General features: G+C 54.4%; 10 protein-coding genes across 10 annotated transcripts; 3 read left to right on the top strand and 7 right to left on the bottom strand.

Annotated features, from left to right (window-relative positions):
* Positions 1–69: 69 nt before the first annotated feature.
* Positions 70–1,698, bottom strand: CLAFUR5_12408 (putative mRNA-splicing protein ubp10; the record flags this gene model as incomplete). The annotated part of the gene is made up of 1 exon (XM_047911556.1): positions 70–1,698. One exon carries the CDS (start codon positions 1,696–1,698, stop codon positions 70–72), a length of 1,629 nt encoding a protein of 542 aa, XP_047767314.1.
* A 775-nt stretch (positions 1,699–2,473) lies between these two features.
* On the top strand, positions 2,474–4,078 carry CLAFUR5_12409 (uncharacterized protein; the record flags this gene model as incomplete). Its single annotated transcript, XM_047911557.1, has 1 exon — positions 2,474–4,078. One exon carries the CDS (start codon positions 2,474–2,476, stop codon positions 4,076–4,078), a length of 1,605 nt encoding a protein of 534 aa, XP_047767313.1.
* Positions 4,079–4,282: 204 nt separating this feature from the next.
* Positions 4,283–5,123, top strand: CLAFUR5_12410 (Glutathione S-transferase kappa 1; the record flags this gene model as incomplete). The annotated part of the gene is made up of 2 exons (XM_047911558.1): positions 4,283–4,408; positions 4,533–5,123. The coding sequence occupies 2 exons, from the start codon at positions 4,283–4,285 to the stop codon at positions 5,121–5,123; spliced, it is 717 nt and encodes a 238-aa protein (XP_047766907.1).
* Positions 5,124–5,416: 293 nt separating this feature from the next.
* On the bottom strand, positions 5,417–7,931 carry CLAFUR5_12411 (uncharacterized protein; the record flags this gene model as incomplete). The annotated part of the gene is made up of 2 exons (XM_047911559.1): positions 5,417–7,737; positions 7,787–7,931. 2 exons carry the CDS (start codon positions 7,929–7,931, stop codon positions 5,417–5,419), a joined length of 2,466 nt encoding a protein of 821 aa, XP_047766908.1.
* Positions 7,932–8,272: 341 nt separating this feature from the next.
* Positions 8,273–9,292, bottom strand: CLAFUR5_12412 (F-box/WD repeat-containing protein lin-23; the record flags this gene model as incomplete). The annotated part of the gene is made up of 2 exons (XM_047911560.1): positions 8,273–9,024; positions 9,073–9,292. 2 exons carry the CDS (start codon positions 9,290–9,292, stop codon positions 8,273–8,275), a joined length of 972 nt encoding a protein of 323 aa, XP_047766905.1.
* Positions 9,293–9,562: 270 nt separating this feature from the next.
* On the bottom strand, positions 9,563–10,675 carry CLAFUR5_12413 (Alcohol dehydrogenase; the record flags this gene model as incomplete). The annotated part of the gene is made up of 1 exon (XM_047911561.1): positions 9,563–10,675. The coding sequence occupies one exon, from the start codon at positions 10,673–10,675 to the stop codon at positions 9,563–9,565; it is 1,113 nt and encodes a 370-aa protein (XP_047766906.1).
* Positions 10,676–11,121: 446 nt separating this feature from the next.
* On the bottom strand, positions 11,122–12,114 carry CLAFUR5_12414 (uncharacterized protein; the record flags this gene model as incomplete). Its single annotated transcript, XM_047911562.1, has 1 exon — positions 11,122–12,114. One exon carries the CDS (start codon positions 12,112–12,114, stop codon positions 11,122–11,124), a length of 993 nt encoding a protein of 330 aa, XP_047766910.1.
* A 60-nt stretch (positions 12,115–12,174) lies between these two features.
* CLAFUR5_12415 (uncharacterized protein) lies at positions 12,175–12,489 on the bottom strand (the record flags this gene model as incomplete). The annotated part of the gene is made up of 1 exon (XM_047911563.1): positions 12,175–12,489. One exon carries the CDS (start codon positions 12,487–12,489, stop codon positions 12,175–12,177), a length of 315 nt encoding a protein of 104 aa, XP_047766911.1.
* Positions 12,490–14,672: 2,183 nt separating this feature from the next.
* On the top strand, positions 14,673–15,339 carry CLAFUR5_20284 (uncharacterized protein; the record flags this gene model as incomplete). The annotated part of the gene is made up of 2 exons (XM_059463120.1): positions 14,673–14,783; positions 15,130–15,339. 2 exons carry the CDS (start codon positions 14,673–14,675, stop codon positions 15,337–15,339), a joined length of 321 nt encoding a protein of 106 aa, XP_059319141.1.
* A 726-nt stretch (positions 15,340–16,065) lies between these two features.
* On the bottom strand, positions 16,066–16,728 carry CLAFUR5_12416 (uncharacterized protein; the record flags this gene model as incomplete). Its single annotated transcript, XM_047911564.1, has 2 exons — positions 16,066–16,472; positions 16,527–16,728. The coding sequence occupies 2 exons, from the start codon at positions 16,726–16,728 to the stop codon at positions 16,066–16,068; spliced, it is 609 nt and encodes a 202-aa protein (XP_047766909.1).
* Positions 16,729–17,702: the final 974 nt, after the last annotated feature.

Here is a 17,702-nt window from a genome sequence, read left to right on the forward strand (position 1 = left end):
GCCTTGGTCTCATTCATGTTATGTCAGTAGAGACAACCAATCCCGCTCGACTTCCGCCGCGCGCTGCTATCACGCCTTCCCCTTCCCTTTCCCCCTCCTCCTCTCCCACACCATAACATAACTCTCCTTCGTCGCCAACAAATCCGCATTTACCCTCTCCACAAACAAATCCTGCATCTCCCACCACTGCCCCCTCTCCCCACCCTCCTTCACCTGCGCCTTCCACACCTTCCTCTCCGCCTCCCCCTCCACCGAATCATCGCGGACTTTCACCCCCTCGTACGTGACATTCGCGACCAAGTCGTAGACAATCGGATCTCCTGTGTTGTGAAGTTTCGGATCTGGAGCGACGTAGGGTGACATGTCCAGCGCGCGGGGGTTAAAGGTGACGATGGTGGGGTTGCGTTGGGATTGGAGGAATTTGTTGGGTTGGAAGCGTTTTACGTGCATGATGAGGTAAGGAGGAAGGGGGTGTTGGAGGCGATAGCGGACGCGGGTGTTCATGCGTTCTTGGCCGGTGATGCCGTTGTATTTCTGGAGGACGGTGGTGAGGGGGACTTGGGGGATGATGTTCTTCTCCACGTCGTCCTGGAAGAGGGGTGCGGGGGGCAGGTCCAGGGTTAGGATCATGAAGGGTGAGGTTTGGGATTTGATGTCTGCGTCTTCGAAGCGAAGGCGATCGCCGGCGTCGGCGCGGGCGCTGATTGCTTGGGACTCTACTCGTAGGGAGCCTTGAAAGATTTTCTGGATGAGGGAGCTGCGGGGTTTGGTTTTGCTGCCGCCGAGGGAGAGGTGGAGGTTGTTGAGGAACCAGCTCAGGAAGTCGACGGGGTCGGCTTGTTCGGTTAGGAGGAACTTCTTGTTGCTTCGCAGGGCGATCTCCTGGATCAGCTCGTGCGGCGAAACGTGGGATTTGAAGGACTTTGGGTTCCAGATCTTGCGGACCATGACGCTGAACCGCTTCACTAGCTCAGGTCTTGAGGAGAGGTCTTCTAGCATGAGGAAGTCTCGCAGGGGCCGTACGTGTGATAGCGCTTGTACTACGACATTTAGGTAGTCGTTCGCTTTGATATTGTTCAGGCCAACGAATCCGGGTATGTATTTCCTGCCCAGCAGGTCCCATTGCGGCTTGGGCTCCTTGTCCAGTGTCTTGATCTCTTCCTGCGAGAAGCGTGGGTCTACCACGACTTTGATGTCGTCCAAGCTCTTGTTCTTCACCTCGTAGCCTTCGGGTAGCACGTACACCTTCTTCGTCTCCATGTTGATGTACACATGATGGTTCTCCTCGAGCGCGTGGAAATATGCCGGTGTCTTCGGCCCTCGACCCGAGTAGTATTTCCCGCATACCAGACATGCGTATACGTTGATATGCGATAGTGTGACCGAGCATAACTTTTCGAAGTCAAAGTCTAGTCGCGTTCGTGCTATTGTGTCCAGGTAGAGATCTGAGTATCCTTCCGTCGCGTCCTTTTGCCGTAGCGAGCCTGTGCCTTGGTATGCGACGTCATCTTCCTCCTCGTCATCGTCATCGTCTGCGCCATTCGATGCGCCATTGGCATGTCCATTCTGGGCTACCTCTGCCGGTGGAGGTGGAGGAGGTAAATCTTCGTCGGGGACATCTTGCACGCGCGCCTTCTTCGATGCCGGCGAATCGCTATATGACTGCTCCAGAGGTGATTCCGCAGGTCGTTTCGCCATTATCGTTATGCTGTTGCACTGGCGCAAAATAGTGCAGCACTTGGAGGTCTTTCGAGATGCCGCTAAAAGTGAGGCGCTCGGACCACATGTCAGAAATGGCAGGCGTTTCGAGTCATGAGCTTCTTCTTCAAGTGCTGCTTCTTCATCCACCACGACATCAACATCTAATGTCACGATCCATCAAGATCGGGCACTGGCATGGTCATGTATGCCTTTAGATTACCGGTACCTCGCAGACTACGATGGAAACAGTCCCAACTGACCACTCGGCCCACGCCGATTGAAATATGACGGGATCTTCAGTGAAGGCAGTGACCAATCCGGCCTTATCGTTCACGACTCCTACCCATATGCTATGTATGCTCAGGTCGCGTGCTACAAGTCTGTAATTCCACCTTGATCGACCGCACGGAAGCAAGGCCGTACCGCATCCGCTCGGTATAGCCATAACATATCGGACTCCGGTCTGGGCAACATCCACGACAAGACTTTCTGTACAACCCACATGGCACCCTCACCTGCATGACACCAGGCCAGATCCGGCATCTCGACTGGTCTTCAACAACCACTGGTCGCATACAGAGCTCGGATGGGCCATGTCGGAACGGCGAGTGCTTAGCAGATTCGTTGGCCACTCTTCCGACCATGTGCCCCGACGTAGGCGTATATGTAGGTACTACTGACTTGATGCCTTCCTTTAGCCTTGAGAATGAAGCGGCCTGCGCCTCAGTCTGAACGCAGATCATCCAGCTATTGTACAGCGCAGGAGACAACCATGGACAGCGATTTGTCTTCGAAAGAGGGCAGCCTCAAGAAGTCGGGATACGATACGCCTACCTCTGAGAACGCGAGTCTCAAGAGATCCAGCCATGGCATTCTGCTGGAGCCACAGCCAACGGACGATCCGAAGGACCCCCTCAACTGGTCATTGACGAAGAAGCTGACGATACTTGGTGTCGTGTCTTTTGCAGCTCTTGCAGCTGGCACCGTTGGGCAGGCGAACCAGTTTGGCATGAACGTACAGGCTGCTGTGTATGGCAAGACTCCCATCGAGGTGTCGTACAGTACAGCGGCAAATGCAGCTGGTGTTGCCACTGGCCCACTTCTCTGGGTGCCGCTCAGCAACTACTTCGGCAGGACGTCAGTTATCTTCTGGACCCAACTTCTCGCGACGGGCATGTGCATCTGGTCATCGCTGATGACGGGCGCCGGAGACTACAACAGCTTCATCGTCTCACGTTGGCTGGCGGGGACCTTCTGTTCAGCCTCCTTCGCCCTCGGTGGAGGTGTAATTCTCGATACATTCTTTCTGCACCAGCGTGGCAAGGCCTATGCCACTTACACCGCCTTCTGGATTCTCGGGGCGTACCTTGCTGGCACGTCATCAGTCTTCATCGTTGGCACACAGTCATGGCCAGTCCAATTCTACTGGGTGACTGGCGTGATCGGTCTGTCTGCAATCCTCATCTTCTTCCTAATGGAAGATACCACGTACGACCGAAAATTCGGGACACGCAAATCATCATCTACGCTGGCCGAGTCCTACATAACCAACCGCATTGCCACTTTCTCCCCCGGCCACAAAGTCATTGCACCATCACCAATCTATCGTAGTCCCTTTGACACGATCCTCATCGGGGTTCAGCCCATCACACTCATCTCAGGTGCCTTCGTCTGCATCACCTTCGGCTGGGCAGTGCCTGTACAGACACTCATCGGTGTCTTCCTCCAGCTACCGAAACAAGCTGGCGGCTACGGCTTCACAGGTGTACAGGTGGCTTGCTTCAGCTTCATCTCCTGGCTCTCGATCGTGGTAGCAGAAGTCCACGCACTGCTGCTCAACGACCGCGTTGCTCTGTGGGCGTGCAAGCGCAACGGCGGGATCTGGAAGCCAGAGTTCAGACTTTACCCGCTTATGCTCCCGCCTCTCATCCTTCTGCCCTTCGCACTTGGACTATTTGGTGCAGCGCTCCAGTACAACTTCACCTACTGGGCTATTGCTGTGGCATTCTTCCTCGTCAGCTTTGCGGATTCGATTGTCCTGCCGATCACAATCAATTACATTTCGGAGTGCTTCGGAAACCACCCTACAGAGGTGTTCGTCATTGTCAACTTCTACCGCTTCATCCTCGGAGCAACGGTCATGTTCTTCTTCGAACCTTGGGCCCATACTGTTGGATATGGATGGGCTTTCGGTATGATGGCATTCTTCAGCGTGCTGGGCTTTACTGGTACGCTGGGAATGTGGTGGTTTGGACCGCAGCTGAGAAGTCTTACATACATTAAGCGTTTCGTAGCTACCGAGGAGGGAGACCAATTGTTCGGGCACATTTCGCCTGTAGATCGGGAGAGTATTCATGTGCCGGCAGAGAAGCCATGAGAAGTGGTGTAGGCTGTTTATGATGTTCACGATTCCTTCTAAGCAGCATTGTAGATGTATTTTCATAGCGATAAACATGTCGCCTTTATCTCCGTCCAAACTCCGCAGCGACCTGACCTCGGCTCAATGGATCATCGTCATAGCAGCTCGACCTCTTTGTGTTGCTGCGATGTGAACACAACGTAGAACAACAACACCAGCATTATGGACGACGCAAGAGAACAAGCAACACTGGGCGCGAAGGGAGGAAAGTCGAGCGGCAATGGCACGATCACGCTCTACGTCGACATCATCAGCCCATTTGGGTACATGGCGTACTGGCTGACCAGAGTGAGTCGTGTTCCTGTTCACTAAACACCACATCCCATTGCATGCCACATGCCACAGCAATGGCGCAATCGTTCCTACCTACCCATCACTCCACACACCCACTAATCACACCTCCCTCACCCAGAACTCCCCCGCCTTCGAATCCCTCTCCAACTCCATAACCTACATCCCCATCCACCTCGGCCAACTCATGCAACAAGCCGGCAACACCGCCCCGGTCCTCATCAAAAACAAAAAAGAATGGATCGGCCTCGAACGCGAACGCTGGGCGAAACAATTCTCCATCCCAATGTCCGACTCCATGCCCGTCCCCTTCCCCCAATCCACCGTCAACACCCAGCGCGCCCTCTGCTACATCGCCTCCCACCACCCGGCCTCTCTCGTCCCCGCCATCGACGCGCTGTACCGTGCGTTCTGGATTGAGAGCAAGACGATTGGGAAGGTGGAGGTTATTGAGGCTGTGCTGGAGCCGGTGGTGGGGAGGGAGAAGGTCAAGGCGGTGGTGGAGGGGGTTAAGAGTGAGGGGGTTAAGAAGATGTTGGCGGAGAATACGAAGAAGGCGTTTGGGGATGGGGCGTTTGGGTTGCCGTGGTTTGTGGCGACGAATGCGCAGGGGAAGACGGAGGGGTTTTGGGGTGTGGATCATATTGGGCAGTTGTTGGAGCATATGGGGGTGGAGGTTCAGAGGGAGGGGGGGTATAGGGCGATGTTGTAGGGTTCGAGAGGAGAGGGTAGATATTGAGGGAGATTGATGAGTGAGAGTTTGGGCATGGGTTCATGGATTTGGACTTGAGTTTTCTCTACATGTTCATGTTATGGAGATGCTCCGTCCTTTGATCTCTGTTCCGTCAGGTTCTACACTCAACGCCTATGGCGGAGCTTTGTTTGACCTTTCCGGTTCTTCCTCATCTCTGTCCCGTCAGATCTCGCACTCCACGCCTCTGGCGGAGCTTTGTTTGCTTTTCGTAGTCCTTCCCTATTGCTAACATTCTGCTTCCAGTCATCTAGTCAACCAGCGCTCTCCCGGTCATTGCGCCCCTCGCCTCGGCATTTCCTCTGGCCCGAAAAGACACGACTGTTGTTCCTCCCCCATGTGCGGTATTTGTGGACGTCAGTCCTTACCAGCGCAAGGGGCGCACGGGCGTCAGCCCTTGCCGAGAGATCTCTGACGTGTCTTTCGTTACCGCAGTATGTTGATCGAGGACGAGGGTGCGGCGCGGATCTTTGGAGCTCGTCATGCCTGCTGTCCCATCTCCCCTCCATCGTTAAGCGTCTTCTCCTGTTGTTTGGACGGTCTCCTCGACGACCTGGCTGCGGGCCCTTGTTGTGGGCAGCTTTGCGCGTCTCGCGCTTGTGTCGGTTGCGCTCTCGCTCCGCAGCATATGGATCACTCTCGGCTTCTGGAGCAGCCTCCGCCGCGGCGGCCCCCTTAATGTCTAAGCCGCGGTGCTTGGATGATGCAGCGGCAGGCCCCTTGCCAATGTTGGGATCTCTGTGCGCAAGAGGGACTCGATGTGTCCGGTTCGTCTCTTCGATCTTCTCATGATAGGTAGGGTCTGCTGGCCCCTTGCCCTTGCCCTTGCCAACATGCTGTGAGCCCTGCTGTGTGCCACGCATTGCGCGAGGCTGTGTCGGTGGTGTGAAGGCTGGCTCGTCGCCTTTGTCCTCTTGTATGTCGTCTGCGGCTTTGTCCGAAGGTGTGGACGCTTTGTTTGTCTCTGTGCTGGCACTCAATGGGGCACTTGGCTTACCGAAGCTAGAGGCCTGCCTTGCTGACCCAAAAGCGCCGAAAAGTGGTGCTGTGACGGGATCCGTGGGTCTAGGGGCGCTACCTGTGCATCCCATAAGGGTGTTGTCGCGCTCCTGGGTGACTGTGGATGTAGATCCATGCTGGTTCTCAGTGCTCCGGCCACTTTCGTCGTGACAAGGCGGGTCGAAGCTCTCCTTCAGTACCTCAGCCTCTCCTCCATCCTTCTCAGACTCTTCTGCGGCACTGCTAGAGGCCGCTGAGCTGCCAGCGCCGGATGTATGGGTCAGATGCAGTCGCTCCTCTCGCGTGCACTGTCCATACAGCTCCTTGAGTTCATCCTGCGACAACGCGATCCGCTTATTGTCGCGCATGAACTTTATGACGCGGCCAAGACGGAACTTCTCGCGGAAGCCTGATCTTGAAGCAATACGACCAAGCTTCGCAGTGGAGAGTGGTTGAATGAGCCTCGCATCGGTCTTGATGTAGTCGTCAAGAGTGCGAAGCAGGATCTTCCTCTTTTGGACAGTCGGGGGCTTGGGTTCCGTACCGGGAGAGCGTCGAGTGGGCTCTTGGGAGGTAGTCTTTGGTATTCCAGTGGATACCATCTGTGGCCGCTCGAGTACAGTGGGAGCCCCGAACATGCTTTCTCTGCTACTGCTGCTGTCCGTCTCGTATGATGAGCTGTCGATAGTGTCGACCGACTCGATCTCTGGGAAGCCCATGGAAGTCGCCCGGTGCTCCCTTACGGTCGAGGGCTCTTCTACTGATCTCACATCCTCCTCAGGACTCTCCTGCTGCGATGTTTGCCCATTGCCATGATGACCCGGTTGCATCGACCCCGAGACACAGGCAAGACAGTGTCGATCGAAGGTAGGTCCATGGTTGTGTAGTGGCTGTGGCAGTTGCGACTCAGCAACTAGATTCCTCCATGTCAATGGTTCTGCCAAGCCAAATCTACTGAAAGCCTTCCTCGCTTCGATCACGGCCTTGACGACCAAGGCTAGAGCATCGAGTCTCGCTTCGTATCTGTTGACCTCTCGATATGCTTCCTCGTGATCGCGGCGTCTAGCAGCACGCTCTTCTTGCACTTGTCGCTTCAGTCTGTCAATTACTCCCTGCATCTGTACGAAACACTTTTCGGCCGCCTCCTTTGCTTCCGTGGCTCTTCGCATTTGATCGCGAGAGAAAGGTGGTTCGAGCGCAGCGAGCTCTTGCTTCAGCTTGGCATTCTCTAGCTCTTTCTCAGCCAAGTGGCGGCGATATGCTCTAGAGCTCGCAGACTCCCGTCTCCGCACTTCTCGTAATGCAGAGCGCTGTTGTTGAGCAATCTCCGCCACTTTCTGCTCGGCCTTAGCGTCGAACTTGCCCATGTCGAGGTCGTGCGCGAGAAGTTCTTTCTCTGCTTGACTGAGCCCGAGTCCCTCGTCTAGAAGTCCTCGAACGGAATTCAAGAGCTCTGAGTCCTCTGGGTTTCGGGTGTCACGTATTCCAGGTGTCGCACCCAGCTCGACAGTCTGTTTGTCTCGCTTGACACGTTTGGTAGCGGCTTCCACGTCGCACCCACTGCGCTTTAGAGGACCTGCGACTGTTAGTATTGCTGATGATATTCAACAGACACATGCGCATACCACTCGAGTCTGGTATGTGCGCGTCTGTCATGTCATTGTCTGGTATGGGCAGGAACCAGGCAGGGTTAGAGAATGCGCTGGCGGATGGTGTGTCGTCCATTGTGGTATGCTGACCCATATCCTCCGTCTCGAGATTGAGCGACATGTTAAGACTTGGCCATCGGGTAGACGCTGGTTGGAGGAAACTGTGTTGTGCAATGCTGTACAGTGCCGCAGGTCGGACAAGTGGTGTGCGGAACGCGATGCGTTGAGGAAGAAGTCGCGCAATGTTTGTGGGAGTCGAAGAAGAGAAATTCTGCTATTGTGATCGCGACTGATTGTTGAAGTCGCGCTGATGACATAAACATGGCCTGAAGCTGTTCAGGATCCTTGTCTAGCGCCGGAATTTGGAGCATTGGCCACTGTTCCCATTCACTCACATGCAACTTTACAGCTCGGTCTCCCGTACGTCCCATCCCGCGATGACATTTTCTTGCCCAGCGCATATCACTTTGTGTGGCCACCGTGACTGCTCACTCGTAAGTCGAATATTCTCTTGCCCTCACCAAAGCGTTTGGCGAGCTCGGCATCTGTGGATTCAGGGTTGTTTGCGCCGTCGTATTCGAGTCTATCCACTTCCGACCACTGCTGCGGAAGACTACCAGCATCCGTCTCATGTTTAGATCTCCTCCAAAACCTGATGGTCCCATCATAGGATCCACTGACCACGGTAGACAGGCCGTTCGCACCTGCAATGACTTGGACAGTTCTTATAAGATTGGTGTGGCCTTCGAGGCTCGCAATCGTTGTGCCCGCATGGATATCGTGAATTTTGACCGCGTTGTCAGAAGAACCCGAGATAAGCTGATCGCCAAAAACATCCATAGCTGCTATGCCCGTCCTATGCGTCGTGAAGTTACGAACGTGGTTCGTCTCGAGCTCAGATCCCGAGTGTCGCAGTGACCACATACTGATCGTGTGATCGCCACTTCCTGTAAAGAGAATTCGTGAACCATCGGTTTGTTTCTGCGTCAGCACTACGTTGACAGCAGCTCCATGGAGATCTAGGGTTCCGACCAGCTCTGCTTCAAATGTGCTCGGCCTACTCCAGATCTTGACCGACTTGTTTTTGCTTCCAGTCACGAGGTACTTGTCGTCGAAGCACAAGTCCAGAACAGTCTCTTCATGCGATTTGACAATACGTTCGACAAGCTCGCCGGTCGAGAAGCGCCAGATGATGATAGATGCATCCGTACTGCCTGATACGATGATATCGTCTTCGAGATCAGCTTAGAGACATATCACACTGCCTTCATGTCCTATCAGTGGCCCTCGTATAATGCGCTGGGTCTGGACATCCCAGATCTTGATGGTTCTGTCTGCGGATCCAGACAGAAGGTAAGGAGGCTTGAGGTCGATAGCATAGATACTGGCCTGATGCCCTTCAACGCCGTGATCTGGATGAGGGAAGGCGAAACGTCGGGCATCTTGGTCAAGGCCCATACTGCCGTCTATAGCTTCAGACATTGCACTTGGTATCGAGCATAATGATTTCGTTCGTCTGCTGGTAAAGCGAGCACACTAGGCAGCAGCTCAAGGATCTTGTTCCAAGCATGCAGTTAGGTTGCGTCATTCGGCATTGGTGGGTTTGGGAGCTCCCCCATCGTCAGTAGGCCTCACTGGAGGGCTGAGAGTGGCAGTGATTCCATTTCTTGACTACTGATACACCCATAGTCACCCTCTCATGGCGTCGCAGCCTATGTGGGAACTTTCTTTCAATGCCTCTCCATCATACCACTAATACTTCGCACCAATCTTCTTCTCATGCTCGATCTGCTCCTTGTCCACAATAATGATAGCCTTGCCCTTCAACTTTCCAGTGTGCACAAGCTCAACCAGCTCCCCAATCTTATCCAAACCCTCGAAGGGATGCGTTGTGACCGTAATGCCGTGGTTGGCAATAATTTCCAGCATACTCTTACTCTCGTCCGCCGAAGAGATCAACGACCCGATTATCCTGATATCTCGGAAGATAATCTCCGGGAACGGAATCTCAATGTTGTCAGGTTGTGCGATCTGGACCATGGTTCCATGCATCTTCGTGATAGCACAACCAATCGCTGCGGCATCTTTGTGGTCTGACAGTGTCACGGTTGAGTCGACGCCCATGCCGTTAGTGACCTTGTGGACCTCCTTCACGACTTCATCTTTGCCCTTCCTCGCATCAACTACAATGTCTGCGCCATAGTGCTTTGTCAACTCCAGACCCTCATCTCTCGCATCAACGCCAACGATCTTATAGCCTAGTGCTTTTGCAAACTGAATCCCCAGGTGACCAAGACCACCTCCGCTGCCAACAAAGGCTATCCATTCACCACTCTTCAGACCCGTCTTGATGACTGACCGGTATGCTGTCCGGCCAGCACAAGCCAGCGGTGCGGCGCTCATGAACGACACTTCGTCCGGCAAGGGCGTGGTCGATCGCGAGTCACATTTGACGTACTCGGCGAAGCATCCGTTTGTCTGAACGCCGATGTGACCAGAGGCAAGACTCATACAGTACTGCTTTTGGTTCTCTGGTCCTAAGCAATCGTGGCAAACACCACAAGGGTGCAAAGGCAGGCCACACATTACTCGCATGCCTGGCTTGAACTCTTTGACATCGCTTCCGACAGCCACGACTGTGCCAGCACCTTCGTGAGATGCGGTTTGTGGTAAAGGTGTGCCGAAGACTCCTTGCTGGACCATGGAATCTGTGTGGCAATTTGATGCGACGGCGACCTTAACGAGGAGATCCAATGGTGCTAGTTGGTCTGGCTGAGGTACGTCGACTGCTCGGATCTCGTATGGCTTTTTGTATTCCACAACCTGGATCGCCTTCATCTCCTTGGGAATGTTTGTAGACGCCATTGTGGTCGTGTCTCTGGTGTTCTCGATAAATGTATGTTGGTCGTTCGGCTTGGCGAAAGTAAGTGAATGATTGAAAGAACGACCTTGATGGATCGATATCACTATAAGGACAGAGCTCCGCTACACCTTCTATATTCTTTCTGTTTGACGTGTATGAGTTTCATGAAACGGCTCATGCAAGGAGGGGTGGTGGGGTATTGTGCTACGTCACTGACGAGGTTTTGTCATTGAACGTCTCGACTTCGGCGAGACGGCCTGTTCGAGCCGACTTCATTGCAATGAGATGCAGGAAGTAAAGAGAGAAAACTAAGACAGATTTTGCTCACCGTATGCTGGCGGCCATGCTGTCCTTTCAGCTGCCCGCCACGCTGCTCTCCACACGAGCAAGCCCGATGCTTAATGTCCATCTTTTGCCGGAGGAGCTGCGCCAAACCCGCGATGCTATGCTATTGCTCTGCAGAAGGCCATTCCGAACAACTGTGATACTCATCCGATCCACTAGCAATGGATTCAGCACCCGCTTCCATGTCTGCCACGACCGAATTCTGGTCAGTAATCTGCGAAGAGGCATCAGCATCTGCTGTCGAGGTTGAAGCTTTCAAGGATTCCGTCTCGCGCTCTGTGCTCGAAGTCTCTCCACTCCACACCCGATGATGTCGCTCGTGGCGATAAACGAGGTTGCGATGCATCCTCGATTGCATTGTCTTGGGCTCAGCCATCACTTCTCTGCCATCAATCGTGAGCTGATTCATCGAAGTCATTGCTTCTGCAGCTATCTCGGAATCGTGATAGTCTGCGAACGCAACACCGATAAACCATTCGTCCTTGTGCAGGCATGTCAATCTTATTGGCATTGGTAAGCCCTGCTTCGCCATGAACTCCAGCAGCTGCCACTTCTGCAGGTGGCGTGGAAGATTCTTGATGGCCACAAAGTTCTCTTGTAGTGGCTCAGTGTCGCCACGACGCGCCATGTATGAGACGTCGTCCACGATAGTAACGATCGGCAAGTCTGGTAGGTGGAGTGGGGATCCAGCTGGAAGCCAGCCATACTCGCCAAGCATCACCTTTTCGAGGATTGTCAGACTGACGGTGTAGCGGTTGGCTTTCTGGTAGCGCTGAAGCGCCACATCGACCAACAGATCCCGGAGTATATGATTTTCGACCTCCGAGACTGTGCGCTCGTACCTCTGTCGTTCGTATGTGTACTCCGTGCCGGAAAGCAGTACGTTATTGTAATGCTCCACCGCTTGCGAGTCCACTTGGATGTCTGTCAAGACTTGCGGCAACGAGTAGTGCATATCGAACCACTTGTCTTTGATGTAGGAATGAGGGGTGCCATAGGTAGAGGCTTCAACGAACGCCACTACACCAACACAAGGGTTGATCCAGGCTACTACCTCTTCGCAGTAGAGCGTGGCAGGATGCTGCAAGAACTCCATGATCTTTGCATCTTCTTCGTGTTTTGTCGGTAGGACGTTCGCCGCGGAGCAGGTAGTAGGTCAAGTCGAGCAGACAGCGAGTAAATCCGCGCAATCCCAGACTTGGTGCAAGTCCATTTCGCTGCTCAGCACGTCAAGGACTCCCCTTCGTAGACGATCGACGTCCGGCATGATCGTGTCGAACTGTGCCTCGAACATCAGGAGAAACTTCAAGACATTCTTGAGTGTCTTGGTCCTGAAGCCAGATGCTGGGTGGCCGCTGTGTACATAGACACGCAAGTCGCAGCTGGAATCCGTATAGATGGCAAGTATGTCCCTGCTCGGCTCGAGATTGGCATCGTGTAATCTCTTGAGCACAGAAGTGACCTGTGCCATGGGCGAGAAGCAGGTGCAGCCGTTTACTGCAGTTCTTGGCCGGGTCGCGGTCCACTTTCTTCCGCCTGGGGAGTTGACTGTGAGTCTATGCAGCGTCGTTCCTGGGACCAGAAGGTCGGCGTGAGAGCTCGACACACCAGACAACAATCCCCGACGCGAAGTCTCACGCACGCACCAAGAGCGCAAGTCGTACTTCTCTGCTTGGATTGGAAGATGATGACGGTAGCGGAATGTGCACTCGGGCACGTTGCATTGGCCTTCGAATGGCTTGGACAATATTTCAAGTATGTTTCGACGTGCTGTTTCGGTCGAGATATGACTCGGAGTCACTACGATGATTTCCAGCGCGATGCCGAAGGTTGGATAGGCACGGCGGATACCTCCTTGCGTAGTCGCCATGTTGTTTGTATATGTCGGTTAAGCTGGTCGAATTGATTTATTATGATTCTTCGTAAGCTGATGTAGTGAGTAGACTGGACTCTAGAGGTGGTGTTGGCAGATGTTAAAGTTAGTTACTGCGAAGAGATATAGAATGTTAGAATAAAGCATGTGTCAGAGCGTCGTGTGTTCTCTTGTGAATGAAGTGAAGCCAGAAGTGACTGGGAGAAGCCTGACACGCTCTGCAGGCTTTCATTCACTCGCGCTCGGTCAGTGCTGAGCTTCGCGTCTCAGTCCTCAACAGTACGAAGCTAACAGTATTCTTCTATGCTGTCGCCATCGGTGACATCGACGACGGAGTTGAAGCTGCCGGCCTTCCATAGTCGCACAATCAAGGTGGTCGGCATGTTGACCAGGCTTAGGAGGATACATATGGCGAACGGCTTTCGTGGTTAGACCCTCCCCCACCGTATGCGGGCCGGCCTCTGATGCCCGTTGGTTTGACGTGATTGCCTTGCTATATAGTGAAATCGACCAGGCTACAGAGAACGATGTATCTTAGCAATGCCTTTGATGAGCGCAACACTACTGATACGTTCAAGATTCAAGCAATAGTAGTCGTTGCTTGGTTGCATGGAAGCTGCTTTGCAAGGCCTGATTGGAAGGGTGGTGTGTCTTCTCATGAGTTCTGCTGTGAGCTTGTTATGGCGCAAGCGGGTGAGGCCGAGCTGGTACAGTACTTTGTAAAGTGAGTATAGTAACTCTTCGAGCTTGTCAGGTGTTGTTTGCCTGCTGGGTGTTCCGCTTCGGGAAACGGACGCATCTGCGTCTGGAAGCGGGCGCAGCACCGGTGGCCCGTGCAGTGCGCGTTTGCATAACTTCGCGAGCGCCCGCCCTCGCGTCCTCTTTCTCTTTTCCACCACTCTTCGAAACATGACCCCCCTCGGTCGACGCCGGCGTTTCGGCCACCACTTTCTGAGCAGCCTGCTCGCAGATAACGAGCAACCGGCACATCACCACGGGCAATCAACGTGTGTCGTCAGTAGGTGACCAGGACCGCGACACTCGTTCTACAACGAGGTACATACGATTGCTAACATGGGGTTTCGTGCCTGTTCAGATCACCGCCCTGCACATGCTGGCGGACGATTGATCCCGGACCCCTCACATACCGATGTTCTGCCCCTGCCGATCAAATTCTCCTGCGCCTCTTCTGCGGTCGGCGAAGCGAACACGACATACCACCTGTCGAGGGCGGTACCTTGTTCATCGAGCACAGAACGCCCGCCTGTGACGAACATCTCAGCCCCGTGTGACACGGTTGCTTGCGCCTAGCTGCTCAGCTTTTGCGTCGGCATATCGTGATCGTCACTCGAGGCGGCCTCGCATGATGCGACACGGTTAGCGTTCGGTCACGCGTCTCGATGCGGCGCGTCCGGAAAGGTGCATGCTGGCCTAGAGAGACCACGGACACGTCACACGGACACATTCTAGGGGGTGGGCTCACTTCCACCGTCACGCCGCCAACAGGGCCAACAGTCATGCGCAGCGTTGACTCGTTGCCGTACAGACGACGGAGGCGAAGTACAGTAGCCGCTCTACTAACTACGACCGACAACGTTACATCGCGTTTGACACGGTCCTTCTGCCAGCGATTCACTCAACTCTAGCGCAAAGATGGTTGCATACGGAAACCTGCTTCTGCTACCTATGCCTCGCCGAACCTGGGTCGTTCGACCGAATGTTTGCGGCACCCTATTACAATAGCTTTATGTGAGGCCGCCCACGGGGCCACGGTGCTCCCGATGTCGCCCATTCTGGATTTTGGCCTCGAGCCGGTGCCACGTCAGTTCGAAGAGGCGCAGAAAGTTTGCCTAGCAGCCATGGGACCGCCGCTGTTCATCGCTCGATCCGTCGTACGCTGCGGCTGCAAGATGGTAGAAGCTCCATCCTGACGAGATGTTTGCTGCCTGCGGAGACGATCCACTCGCGGCGTGCGCACATTGAGTGCTTTTCTTGGATTCCTTTACTATCATGTGGCTGCCTAAGAGCAGCAACCTGCTCTCAGCTCGGGCGTGGGCTCGAATGAGCTACGCTTGCGACTTGCATGCACAGCCTCCACCAACGCGTTTGCAAAAGGATGCGCCTCCGCTAACTAACTTGTTGGCGATAGTGACGGCGAACCAATCAACCTCAGACAAGACACGGCCAATACCCGTTCGGCGTGGTCTGGTAGGCGATACACTTGCTAAGTTATCGTAGGAGAAAGCCAGCTATCTCAACAAGCTGCTCGAGGAAGTGAGGAAAATTGCAGGAGATGATCCAGAGCTGGGACTGTCGGTCAAGTACAGACGCACTCAAGATGACGACAGATTCGAGATGTTCGCCACATACGAAGGGCCCGACGGGCAGACGCTATCTTTCCTGACGGATCTCGAGAGCGGGGAGGTCGACTTCTGGAGCTGGGTATAGGTGGGCCCGTGATGCTGCCGGGACCCGAAGACCCGTTGTCACTGCTGATCAAGACCTACATGTGTGCGACGGCCGCTGGAGATGATGACGGATAGTCTCGTCCCATCCGCCGTGCCGCTTGTGTTGTTTTCTTTAAGCTTCTTCAAACGCCGAGCTACAAACAAGCACCGGAAGGATACTATGCTCAACGCGCTAAGGTCAGCCGTTACTGCCAAAAGGATCCGCCCCTGTCCATCTAGAGAGCGGTCTGCGACATGGAGGAGCATAGTAGGAGGTACCAGTTGCTTGAAAGGGATCTTGGCGAAGGAGCCTGCCTGATGCTTGGTAACAAGCTTTCGGAATCGCAGTAAGCATCAATAAGGCATCATTGTAACACGAAGCTCACTCAAATCAGTTGGTACAAGCTTCTGCCCTCGAAAGATGGCCCACGCCGCAATTGGGCGCTCGGTTATGTCAGAAGGGCGAGAACTGCTCATCAAGACCGTGCCGATGTGTGCGGTCCACTGTGGCGCCGCCTGATCAATGGCAAGTGCTGGGAGCTACGCTGAACGCGTGGCGCTGGGTGCGCAGGCCGGCTGTTGTGGCGGTGTGCTCCCTGAACCGCGTGTTGAGTCTTTGCCGCGTCGCTAATGTGTCGTTGCTAGATATTCAACACATCCCAAGCTTTTATGACCATGTGAGATCGATGCTCGGATTCAAAGACCTTGTCGTGGTGCCGAAGTCCCTCTAATGATATTGATTCCACCATTGGTCTCGCTCTCGCCATGCGCCTTGACCCTCGCCTTCATGGATCTCACTGTCATGACCATCAGAGCCGTCGTGGTGGTCAGGGTCTTCGTGATTAGGATCGCGATAGTTATATTGGCAGTCCTGGTCGGCGCGGCTACCGTCCTCGCTTCCCTCGTTTCCCTCAGCGCCGTTCATTGCGGCTGCTGCATAGCTTATAGGCAGGCCTGTATGGCCGCGTGTCCCATTGTTCTTGATCTCCCTCGCTATTCCGGCAACTGTTATGCCTACGTCTTTTGCCTCTCTTGCAGCTGTTATGGCCTCCTCGCCGACTGCGATGTTCTTCTCGATGCTCTGCGTAGTATTTCGTATTTCTGCCTTAATGCTTTCTAGGGCCGTCTTCGTCTCTTGCGTGGATGCGGCAGCCTCTGCTTGTATAATGCTGAGCTTCTCTTAGAGACTGGACACATCCGGGATAGTCTGGACCTTGGCGATCAGGGAGGCGGCGCCGATGAGGATGGCTGTGACATGGGCGGCGGGAACTGACCGGCTCTGCGAGCGGTCGATACAACTCTGCGTGCCGCGAAGGTACTTTGCTAGTTGGTGGGCGTGCTCGCGGTATGGGTTGGGCCAATTGTTCGGCTGGGGCCACGAGGTCGCCATGTCGCGATTGACGCGCTGGGCGACGCGTCTGGCATTACGACACCTCGCAGGTCCTTTAGAACGCGTGTATGTACAATAGAATGACTGAATTCCAAAAAGTGAGGATCTCGCTGGTTTCGTGCTTTCCTATTAAACAGGCCTGGATCATGACTTAGCACTGGACAAAGCCCGGCCGCGGATGGCATAATCACCTACACAACACTTGTGGGAAAAAAAACACGAAACCAGCGAGATACTCACTTTTTCGGAAATCAGTCGTATCACGGTACAGAACACGTCTGTCCGCGACTGCGACGACCTCTGTAGCTCGCTGCGCGACCCTCCGCGTCAGCTGAGTCCTGCAGAGTCCACCGTCACGGTCGCGGCAGGCACGGTTGGCGAAACACCACGAGCACGCTCTTAACACGAACACGACGCGCCAACATAGGTCGGTAACGAAGGCAATAGTGTCAAGTGGATCTTCAGTAACACAGACGCGACGACCGAGCCCAAACATTCTCACATACATGGTCACAACACAGCAGCCGATGGGTGTCCTGCCCGCCCATCAAACCCCCGACAATGTTTGCGAAGTCCCGCATCGACGAGCCCTTGAACAGAACGGTATCATCTCGGTCGCGAATCGAACACCGGACACTAGGCATGCTACGACCGGTGCCACACAATACTACAGAATAACAGACGGCCTCGCCCACTGTCGCCCCCAACCGTGACGGAGAGACTGGTCACCTCTCGACACACCCGACCAGTGCTGACCATCCTGCCCATCACGCCCTGGTTCTCCTTGCGGCCCTCGTTCCCCATCGCGCCCGTTCTTTCCATCTCTCCCATCTCTCCCGTCTCGTCCATCTCGTCCATCTCGTCCCGATACCCCTTGCTGTCCTCTTTCCCCTAGATCCCCTCTTACACCCGGCGGGCCTCTTTCACGTCTTCCCGCTTCAAGTTGCAGAAGGCGTTCTTCGTGGCCATTCACT

Source organism: Fulvia fulva, chromosome 10, assembly GCF_020509005.1.
Source record: "Fulvia fulva chromosome 10, complete sequence".
In the NCBI taxonomy this organism is placed as follows: Eukaryota; Fungi; Ascomycota; class Dothideomycetes; order Mycosphaerellales; family Mycosphaerellaceae; genus Fulvia; species Fulvia fulva.